The 12,088-nt window shown below is 34.9% G+C and overlaps 1 protein-coding gene across 8 annotated transcripts in view; it reads left to right on the top strand.

Moving 5' to 3' along the window:
• ralgapa1 (Ral GTPase activating protein catalytic subunit alpha 1) overlaps positions 1 to 10,748 on the top strand; it is a 158,733-nt gene extending 147,985 nt beyond the window's left edge. For 5 of the 8 annotated variants that reach the window (XM_056477269.1, XM_056477273.1, XM_056477271.1 and 2 more), the window contains one exon: positions 9,575 to 10,748. In XM_056477269.1, coding sequence (XP_056333244.1) covers positions 9,575 to 9,720 — 146 coding nt within the window. In that variant the 3' untranslated portion in view covers positions 9,721 to 10,748. Of the gene's footprint in view, positions 1 to 1,525; positions 1,557 to 6,033; positions 6,149 to 9,574 lie in introns of all 8 variants that reach the window. The other 3 variants (XM_056477274.1, XM_056477270.1, XM_056477275.1) reach the window with 2 other exon arrangements.
• The last annotated feature ends 1,340 nt before the right edge of the window (positions 10,749 to 12,088 follow it).

The raw sequence follows: 12,088 nt of genomic DNA, 5'->3' as shown, positions 1-12,088 counted from the left end.
ATTCTTATTTGTCATGCAGCATTTTTAAACCATCAATGAGCCAATCGTCATGCATTAAGTACAGATCAAAAGTATAAATTAAGAATGACTTGGATATAGCAATTTGAAGCCTGAGTTTTGGGTAAATGGAGCCACAGAAATATCTCACATTTAAATAAAAAATATCATTGTTTGTATCCTGGAATACAAATATATTTTAATTGACATGAGGGTGAATAAATATATTTATTTTTTTGTGGTGAACAACCTCTTGAAGTTGCATGTGTCAAAGCTCAATCACACTCACTCACTCACTCACTATCAAGCCATCAGTTTTAATTATTTTTCTTTTTTAAAGCATTTCTATGCATTTGCCAGACACTCATCTATCAAATTCAGTTGTATTTGATACACATATACAGTAACATTATGACGTTTGGAGTCTTATAGATATTTCAGTATTTTTTAAAGTGTCTTATGCTTACCAAGACTGTGTTTACTTGAACAAAATAGTTTATTTTAAATAATCATAATATAAATTTGAATATAATAGTATAATATAAAGATTAGTTTTGATTGAACTATCTCTTTAATGTCATGGACTTCATAGCGTGCTTAAGTCACATGATCTTGAATGAGGTCCTTTAGCTAATTAAAAATTTCCATGCAGTTAGCACTGTCACCTCACAGCAAGTAGGTCACTGGTGTGAGTCACAGCTGGGTCAGTTGGCACAGTTGCACAGTTTAGTTCGAACACCCTTACCTGTAGATTTCAAACAAGCCTAAAGGACTCGATTAGTTAGATCAGGTGTGTTTAATAAGGGTTGGAACAATACTTTGCAGAGTTGCGGCCCTCTAAGCCTAGGGAAAATGAATGAATGAATAAAATGAAATGAAATAATATAAGGAATATAACATTATCACAACTTAAACATCAACTGGAGGTATTAATAATGTTACAAACAGGTGTGTTGCTTAATAATTTTGTAGAAACAGATTCTTTAATGAATGGTTGTTGTTTTAACTATCTCTATTGAATCCATCCTTGCTAAATAAAAGTATTATTGTCTTCCAAAACAAAAATCTTACTGACCCCAAACTTTTGAATTGAAGTGCAATTCAAGAAGTAGAACTCCTAGTGTTGTGCTCTACAACTGAACTACAGAAACACAAACCTCGATTCAGAAATGGCACAATCCATTTATTTTAATAAAAAAATAAACTGTTGACCTTTTCACCCCAAATCATATACTGAGAATTGCAAAAACGAATAAAGAGAAGTCAATATCGAACACTTGCTGCATGTCTGTGCACACATTCATTACTTTTGGGGTTCAGTCACTGCAAAACAGCTACTTGTGATCTGAAATACAAAGTGATGTTTTATAGAGACGTTTTCAGATCCAAAGCTGTTACTCTGGCTTTTGTGTTGGGCTCTTGGTACCTTTCTAAACACCAAATATCATTTTCTTTTCTATATTTTCCTTTTTCGTTCCCATTTTATTTGTGTTGTTTTTATTTTGTTTATCTTATGTTTCCCCTTCAGATCATAATCTATCACTTGTGTATATCTAAAGGTAAGATTCCTGAGGATGCCGTACACTGAGGCTGCCTGATTGTCTTATGTTTGGCTTGTAACAACGTTATGAGCTCCTTCTCTTTTTGCTTTATCTTGTTTGTTTGATTCCTTTCTAGACCTAAATACGTTCCCTTCTTTTTCCATGTGATCTCTATTTGGTTCAGTGGGTGGGAAGTGCATCATTCATTGCATGGCATGTTCACACCAGATCCCTAACATTGACCAATGAACATCTATACCCTTTTTCCTGAAGTCGTGTCTTTGTATGGCATGGTCTCACAGCTTCACTCGATTCCTCGTTTCCTTATGTCATATTTCTGTCCGAATGTTTGTGTAAATGTTGAATGGATGAACAAGAATGGTACAGTATATGTAATGGCTCTGCTTTAGATAATAGAGCTTTTGTTCTGGATGTAATTATACTCTTTTATAAGCATTTCAGATTTTTTTTACCCCAAAAAGTACAATTTATTTACTATTTACGCTTCCCTTGAGTGGTTCCAAACCTTCATGAGTTTCTTTTTTTTCTGTTGAACACCAAAGAAGATATTTAGAAAAATGATGAAACCATTCACTTCCATAGAAGGGAAAAACAAGTACTTTGGAATTCAGTGGTTACAGGTTTCCCCTCCTTTGTGTTCAACAAAGGAAAGAAAGAAGCTCAAACAGGTTTTGAACAAATGAAGTTTATATGATGACGAGTTTTTATTTTGGGCGATATGTAGAAATAACAAAAGCCCTTGTTGTTAGCGATACCGGTGGTTGATTAGGGAACTGCAGCTGGTTTCACGCTTGTGTAACACATAATAGATGTGATTTATTGTGAAATATACTTCTTTAAAAGGTGAAGTTCTTTCTTTGTTTAGAAGTAAAATATATGTAAATATTGATCACTTTGGGATTCTTAGTTTCTCTGGGTTTACAATTTATAAGTATGTGTTTGAGTAAAATATTTTCTGTTGTTGTTGTGCAAGGTACTGATGACATCCTAAATTTCAAACGTTTGATAACTTTTTGACTAAAATGTATTAAATTTGTAGCATAAACTTAAAATTGTCATAACAAAAAGTATTCAATGCTAGTTTTAGTCGACACAATACCAATGTTTCAACTTAAAAATAGTTAAGAAATCAGTATTTTGTGAAATGGTCCTGATTCACAAAAAAATAAAAGATTTGTTACTGAAAAAAAACCTATTTTGGAAAAATGTTATTAGACATTTATAGACTGATACTTTATAAACTAAGGCCCCATTTACACTAATATGTTTTAATTTTAAAACGGCATGTTAGAATGAAAACGATCCGTGTTCACACTGGCGTTTCACTCAGCGTTTCTAAACAGCTCTCTGTCCACACTATACTGCTGAAAACACACATTACGTGACCACACACACACTCTGGCATGCACTGCAGCAATGAGAGCAGCGCACGTCGGACTGTTCAAGGATCTACTGCTGGATCTGATCTCACTATATTTGTTAAACGTGATATTTCATTCATCTTGTTTTCTATATCTAATGACATATTCCCTGACTTTGGTCTTTTGAATCTACTTGTTCTCAGGTAACGTGGTTTGGCTGAGCGCAAATATAAGTTAATATATTATTTTATGTAACCGCATACACTGATTCTGCACATTTAACTGATTGCTTGCATTTATTTCCTATATTGTATAAACTTATTATACGTTATACTTTTATAAAGGCCATTATTGATTATTAAAACTGATATTCAGCAAAAGAAAGGGTATGTTTTTTATATTTTTCAATGAAAATTAAAGAAGGCAGTGATGTTATAGGCTCTCCTTTGTTATAAATATTCATACAGTGAAGATGACGGTCATATAAATATGTATCTGCATGACACCTCAACATTTTTAGTGTCTGTTAAGTTGCTGATATTAAAATGAAAATAGGCTGTTCCTCGTATCATGTTTTCATTTTATTGTTAAGATAGTGAAACAGCGTAGCCAGAGTGATGGGATAAAGTACACTGTTGCCTTTGAAGATTTACCCGACGTGTCCTCGGGAGTTTGTTTTCCATTTCAAACTTGCGAAGTCTGAACTTACAAGGAGGGAGAGGATGCAGGACTGAACTGTGTGTAGGCTACTTAATATTGAAGAAAATGCCCCAATCAGATAGGCGAATGTCTGCAGCCCCGCTCTGTTTTCAGATGTCTCTGTTTTGCCCCATCCACACTGACACAGAACAGCAGCGTTTTAGAATAAAAACGGCCTCTTCAGTGTTTTCAAAAAGCTCAGATTCCACCGTTTGAAAACTCCGGCGTAGTGTGGACGGATGGCATAACCTTATCTAAACTTCAAACTAAAACATATTAGTGTAACTGGGGCCTAAAACCAGTGTTGGGGAAAGTTACTTTTGAAAGTAATGCATTACAATATTGAGTTACTCTCTAAAAAAGTAACTAGTTGCGTTACTTAGTTACTTTGTATGGTAAATAATGCATTGGGTTACGTGAGTTACTTTTAATTACCTGGCTGAGGCTTGATCTCTCTCAGAGTAGTTCTGTAATTAACAACATCATTATTTCTGTTTATTTACTTGTGTAAATGTGTGTAAATTTATATTTATTCAGTTTTTAAATTAATTTCAGTAATATTATTGACTAATATGAGCGTGTTCGTTTGATTTATTTATAATGCTGTTTGTACAGTAATATTTTCTGTCTTTTAGTAGATATATTATATGAGAGACTTGCTTTGTTTACCAAATAAAGTGAATCTAATTGGATTTGCATTTTAAACATTAAATACAAGTTTAAAAGATATTGTTTTTTATTTCACATATTAAGGTTTTAGTTATGATACTCTCAAAATAACTCCACAGAAATCTGCAGAGTTTTTTAGCAAAATTCTCTGAAGAAATAGCAAAAAATATCCGCAGATTCCGTCTGGCATTAAGTATAACCTACACCTACAATTACCTTTAAAAAAAACACATCAAAAAAATATTTTAGGATAATTTAATCTGAGAACTTCCGGACCCCAGAGCTATACGTACCATATGTACAGATTATTAAAAATCTAAAGCAATGTGTTTGCTACTTTTGCACTGTTTGTCTAAAGTAAAACCCCTGTTCATTGAGACAATCCCCTTTTCCTTTTCCTTATCTTCAGTGTTGAACACATTCTCTCATTGACTGCTTGATTTATTGTGACTACTTTCATTTTAATTCAGCAATTTATTTTTTAAAAGCTTATTAATTAAACTAAAAAGTAACTCACATTACATTTTCAAAACCAGTTACTCAAATGTTATTACTTATTTTTATGTGTTACTTTATTCGTTACTTAGAAAAGTAATTTTATTATGTAACTCGTTACTTGTAAAGCCTCATTCACACTACAAGTGACTCGCAGCGGCAAAGCAACAAGCGATCATTCATTTCAAGGGAGAGCGAGCGACTTCCAGCGACCTCAGTCTACGCGAGTGTCAGCGACCGATGGCGACCAGGTGGGCGTGTCAAACGATGTGACATAGTTGAGAATACTTCAACTTTATGCAAATGAAGAGCGACTTTCTTAAGCGACAGCCAATAGGAACACCAGTAGAGCTCACATGATCCTCTTTCAGCTCGCTCAGAGGCCAGTTGCATTTGCGCTATATATACCTACACAGACCTGTGTTTGCAGCAGGTCGCCAGCCAGAGCGACAGGCAGCTACAAAGTCGCTGCTAGTCTGAATGAGGCATAATGCGTTACCCCCAACACTGTCAAAAACATTTTACTCAAACATGTACAAAGTTTTTGTGCGTGCGAGCGGTCATGCGTTCGTATTTACTGCTCAAAAAAATAAAGGGAATACTTGGAGTTACATTTGTGGTGTTTAAGTGTCCCTTTTTTGAGTTGTGTATATATAGAGAGAGAGAGAAAGAAAAATTATTTAAACCTCTACATTTATTGCGTCTAAATAAATATATATAGTTTATAGCTCATGCATCGATCTGTATGCAAAAATGTGTATGAATAATTCAGCATTATATTATTATTATCTTTAATATTAACATTATATGTGAATGCTGTTATATTAACATAAATACATTTGCTCTATAGAAGGCTCTCCAGTTCAAGACTCCCAAAACAACCAAAAAATGTATAAAAAATAGTTGACGTGATGTTCCAGTGTCTTTTTCAGTGAGACTGATGTCACTGCATTTGCTTTCAGACTTTAGTTCATAGTGGGTGCAATCAGACATCGTCATCTTCAGTAGTGTGTGTGTGTGTTTGAATAATGCAGAGAGATCAGCTCTTGTATTTTCTGTGCACCTGCGACTGATTTCCCTCTCACTCTGCTTTATCTTTATCTCTTCTTCTCTTTTTTCGTATTTTTTCCCTCTGCTTCCACTTACATCGGCATTACTTGGCATCTTTCCTGTCTCTCTTTCATCCTTTCCCCCTCAAATCCTGCCTGTCATCCTCCTTTATGTCTGTCTGTCTGTCTGTCTCATCCAAGAGAGAAATGCTGTGATTTTTCTGCCCCTCCCCAAACCTCCACTAGAAAACATTGGGCTCATCAAGGTAAAGGGCAAAGGCTTGAAACGGAAGGTCTTTCACGCTAGCTGTGAATGGTATGCTGGAACTGAAAATGGCAAAGTACCACCTTCTTTATGTGTGTGTGTCTTTCCTCTTTTGTAATGTAGTTTGTGTTGCGATATGATAACTTGCACCCCTGTTGGGCTCATCCGAGGGCCGAGGTGTCAGATCTCAGCGTTGATTAGTCCCAGCTTCGCTTGTGATTGGCTCTGTGAAGTTCACCCACAATGCACTGGGGCATTAACCTCTCACACTTGTTCACACTTACTTTGCTCACAGTTGGTTATTCTGGCTTTTATGTACAGTGCGATTAAAGGATGTGGTAACACTTTACAATAATGTCCCAGTTGTTAGCTTACATGAGCCGTCAGTGAAAGTGTTTATTTATAACCTGTTCAAGGTAAGTCCAGTTTTTTTGTTCGTTTATTGGACTGGGGGTGAACATGAACTAATAATGAAAAGTTGTGTTTATTATGAATTAACATTAAAAAGGACTGAATGCACTTTATTTATTTATATTAAATTGAATAAATTAAAATTGAAATCAAAAACAAATCTGAAGTGTCTTGAAAAATATCTAGTCAAATATGATTTACTGTCATCATGGCAAAGATAAAATAAATCAGTTTTTACCAATGAGTTATTAAATTGAATAAATTAAATTGAATAAAATTACATTATATACAAATAAATCATATTGAGTTAAAGAAAGTATCGAATACTTATGAAATAAATATAAATTTATATATATATATATATATATATATATATATATATATATATATTGGTGAAATTATGGGCCATCATCTTTCAGCTTAACAAGCAGCAAGTAAAAATTAAACAATATACTACAACATGTACTTATTTAAATACAGGTATTATTAACTGTATAATTAAGGGTTTTATGATTAATAGTTCTAATTGTTAAATGCACAATAATAATAACAGAATTTATTATATATATATATATATATATATATATATATATATATATATATATATATATATATATATAAAATATATTTTAATAAATTCTGTTATCTCTATTACACGAGTAGCAGTGCGATATGGCTGTGTAACGGCCGAGTGCCTTAGTGTCCCATCAGTGACAATATACAGCTATATCGCACTGCTATGAGTGTGATATTGCGTTCATGCAACAGTTTGACGGCATAATTGCGTATATAAAAAAGAAAATCAAACATGGAGAGTCTCAAAAACCCTTTTGTAAGAGGAACTACTTTCATCCGCCTCTCATTCACATCTGCAGCTGACCTCAGAAAAGCAGGAACCGTTGCTACTTCACCAACGTCACTTTAGAGCTAGTATTTAAATGATTCTCTAGCTTAATGTCTGAAGTGATGACAAAACAGGTCATTCTGCTGCAATTGGGAGATCACAATAATTAACCATGAAAAAGCCAAAGCAAAGCAAACAACTTCCAGTCTCTGTTGTATAAATACAGCAATACAACGTACAAAAGAGAGAGAACGACTTAGAATGTCACTTACCAGTTTTATAATGATTTGTTCAGCTGTGAAACTTATGTTGAGAAAACACTGAGCTTTTGGTGGCCAATGCACCGATTCTCTGAAATGATAAATGTTTTCAAATAGGCACTATCCTTATAAATAAACTGCATAGTTGCAATCTAAACATCTAGATTGTTGTCTAAAAACGCCTCAAAAGTACATTATGTTGTCCAACAGCAGCAATATTTGTCAAACTGTAGAGTGTCCTCTGCTTGTCGCTGTATTTGGGCAGAGTAATACACAAGGGTGAAGAGGCTGTACGAGTGCTGTTATTGCAGAATATCGCACGGCTATCAGCCAATCAGATTCAAGAACCAGACAGAACTGTTTTATAAATAAATATATACTTTTTTGTCATTATTATAATTATTGTTATTATTATTATTATGATTAAAATTATTTCTGGCAAACGTATAAATTCTAATAGTTTGAAGTATTGTGGCCAAATATAAAAATTCTAATTGACAAAATAATTTTTTTTTTATGCTTGACTGTAGAATGTAGAATTTAGTAGAATCTTTTCATGTTTTAATATTAAAACTACTTTTAATGTTATTGTTTAAATTTTGTTTGGATACTTTAAATCCCCTATTCATCTTTGGCCAACATACTACAGCAGTAACAATAGATTGTGTATAATTGCATGCGACTAACACCTAAAGCTAATCTAAATATTAAAACAAATATTTTGCTTCTAGCTAGTTTACACATACCGTTCACCAATGGGACCTTATTTTAAAGTGCTGCCATTTAAACACAAGTATGACAACAGTAATCGCTGGAGAGGTTTATCCCATTCCAGTCAGAGTGAAACTCACAATGAGTCTTAAAAAAACTATAGGCATTTATTTCCTTTCATCAACCCAGTAGTTTATACCCAAATCCACAAACCCAAGGTAAATGTAGCCCTGTAATGAGAACACACGAGAAGATATTTCACCTTCAAAGAATGTCGGGTTATTTCAACCCAAATTGAGTAAAATCTGGACAAACTCAAACATCAGGTTACATTTGGTCCTATTAATTTAATAAAAAATAATCGGAGTTGGCGACACGGTAGCTCAGTGGTTAGCACTGTCGCCTCACCGCAAGAAAGTCGCTGGTTCGAGCCCAGGCTGGGCCAGTTGTCATTTCTGTGTGAAGCTTGCATGTTCTCTCTCTGTTTCCTCCAGCTGCTCCGGTTTCCCCCACAGTTCAAAGACAGGCACCTAAATTGGCCGTAGTATACGAGTGTGTGTGTGAATGAGTGTGTATGGATGTTTCCCAGTACTGGGTTGCAGCTGGAAGGGCATCTGCTGTGTAAAACATATGCTGGACAACTTGGCGGTTCATTCCACTGTGGCGACCCCTGATGAGAATGAATGAATGAATAATAGGAGTTGGGTTAGTCTCTATGGACCCTTTTCACAAGACTGTTATGACCCGTTTAACAGCCATCAGCATCTTAAATCCTTAAAAGTTTAATATTTAATTATTTTTTTTAAATGTTTGAACATTTATATGTATTAATGTGTGTATTATATCATCTTTGTATCAAATTACTTTAACAAAACTAATTGCAAGGTGTTTCTAATGCAGCATCTATGGCTTGGGACAGTAAATTTGGCGTTATTCTCTCTTTATTTAGTCTCGCTTTATTTATTTATTTTTTCTGAAAGACATGATAACACCATCATGGAGTTTTTCTTTTATTATTTCAGCTAATAGGATTGTAAAAAATATTTCTTTTACTCTCCCATTCACTGTGCTCTAAGTTTACCTGAAACTATGATAACTGAGAAACCCGGAAATGTGAAAAGGGTCCATTACAACCAGAATTGAGTTGAAATAACCCAGCTTTTTTGGGGGGGGGGGAACGGTGTTTAGCATGTGTGAAAGCTCTATTATTGTGACGTTCTGATCTTTTCTCCACCTCTTCCTCCCAAACAGGCTCATGCCTCGAGAGTCAGCTGGCCGAAAGTCCAGCAATGCAGGTCGACGGGAGCGACTTAGCCTCGCCAATGTCACCTCGTGCTAGCAAGAGCCGGATGTCCATGAAGCTCCGCCGCTCCTCGGGCTCCGCCAACAAGACTTGACCAGAGCGAGCGAAAGCACACACAACATAACTTCCAACAGGACACCTCCACGCCAAACTCCGCCCACTGCACTGTCTGAGACAAGCCACACCTTCTCGCCTGAGGTAGCCACACCCCCTAATGATGTCTGGCTCTTCCTATTCAGAGCCAGAAAGAACAACGGAAAGGTTTATTTTTGAACGCTTCACTTTGCTTCCTCTTTATTGACTCTGAGTGATCGTAGATAACACACACACACACACACACACACACAAATCATGCCATCGTATCAAACTTGACTTTTTATATTTGTACAGAGGATTGACTATTTGACGGCGACGTTCGCAAAGTGTTCGCAGATTTACGCTAAGACTTTAGCCCGTCTTTCCGCGTATTTCCGTTTGTTTTCACTCCATGTTTTTATAACGTTGACGCTCACGTTGATTTGTTTTTCTTTATTTGTCTTTACGCATCACAGTTTATCGCAATCTGTAAATTTAGCTCCTCTTCATTCAGACGTTACTGATTTTTTTTAAACGTTATCCACCCCCTTTGCCATTTGTAACGGTTATTTGTGTGTATATATCTATAAATATAAAAATATATACATATTTAATGTATGTGTATAGTGTATGAACAGTATCTGATCTGTGTACATATTTAACAGTATTTAAATCAACCAAAAAACAAACAAACAAATCAAAAGGCCACTTAGAACGAGTCGAAAACAGCTCGAATGTCTGTTCGTTTTTTTTGTTTTGTGTCTATTTGTTTAGTTGCGCAGCTTTATCGACACACGGCATCAATCATTTGGCGACAATGCTGAATCATCTCCTCTTATGTGGGATTTTTAAGGAAATTTAGCAGTTGCCAGATTAACAGGGAGGTGGAGATGTTGCCAAATTGAGCCAAACTCCCCACTTCAAAATGCCATGTGGATGCTTTGAACACATTAATTCAATCATCCATTTATTTTCCTAATACCGAATCCATCTTTAACATTAGTTTTGCTCTTCGCTCTTTATTTTTGACCATTTAAGGGATTTAAGCGGTTGCCATGTTTAAGACAAAGTCAAGTTTGTATATTTTCTGTAAGAGGGTCAGATTTTTATCCATTTTCTTTTTATCATTTAGAAATGTATCCAAAAAAAACAAAACAAAGCAAAGTGGAGTTGAAATCATGCAGCACCCTTCTGGATTGAAATTATAACGTGTATATTAAAGGCCTGCACACAAGCAACTCAAGACCTGGGCGTAATTTCAAGAGGAAAAACAAATGGTTCCTCGTGGGTAGATTTTGTGTTCTGTTACTACTGACCAAATGCTGCATGATTCCAGTACTAACTGCATGTGTTGATATAACAGCTGCACAACACACAAGCACACGCACAGATCCACTACACTGTCATACGCTTAGCAAGACGTTTGTCGAAGGAGAGTGGATGTGCAATGACACTTAAGAATAAAAGTATTCTTACAACATAGCCAATCCTGTGCATTTACTGCGTGCAATCTTTTATTTCTCATGTGTGCAAATAAGCTGCGCGTCAAACTGTATTCCAAGACGATAGGATTTATTGACCTTTTCAACAGCTGTAAATGACTACATATGAAAATATAAATATGACACTTATGGTTTATTACATACGTAGGCCTCTAATAGCTCTGATGGCATTTCCTGGCAGTTAATTGTTATGATAAATACATTTTCTTTGCAGTCAAATTAAATATAATGTCACCGTACAGTACTTTTATTCATGATCTAGAAATCAAAGCACCTTCTAAAGACGAAACAAGCTTTCCATGGGAGCTACGGTTTACAATGAGACACAAAATATATGAATTCTCTTCTCCTGCATTGTCATCGATGATGAAATATCCTGCTTTTGGTGTTTCAGACTGTTTTGTAAAGTAAAGTACTTTTAAAGGGGAACACTTTATAACTTGCATTCATAGCGTTATCGGTAATGAGTTTTAGGGAATCAAACGGGAAGGTGAGTATTATATTTACAGTTGATGTCAGAATTATTAAACCCCCTTTGATTTTTTTTATTTATTTAATTATTTAATTATTTCCCAAATTATGTTTAATAGAGCAGGGAAATGTTCACAGTATGTCTGATATATTTAGCCCCTTTAAGCTATATTTTTTTCGATAGTCTACAGAACAAACCATCGTTATACAATAACTTGCTTAATTATTCTAACCTGCCTTGTTAAGCTAATTAACCTAGTTAAGCCTTTAAATGTCACTTAAATCTGTATAGAAGCGTCTTAAAATATCTAGTCAAATATTATTTACTGTCATTATGACAAAGATAAAATAAATCAGTTATTAGAGACGAGTTATTAAAACTGTTATGTTTAGAAATGTGTGTCTAAAAAAATA

Source organism: Danio aesculapii, chromosome 17, assembly GCF_903798145.1.
Source record: "Danio aesculapii chromosome 17, fDanAes4.1, whole genome shotgun sequence".
Classification (NCBI taxonomy): Eukaryota; Metazoa; Chordata; class Actinopteri; order Cypriniformes; family Danionidae; genus Danio; species Danio aesculapii.
This window is presented reverse-complemented; position numbering and strand designations above follow the sequence as displayed.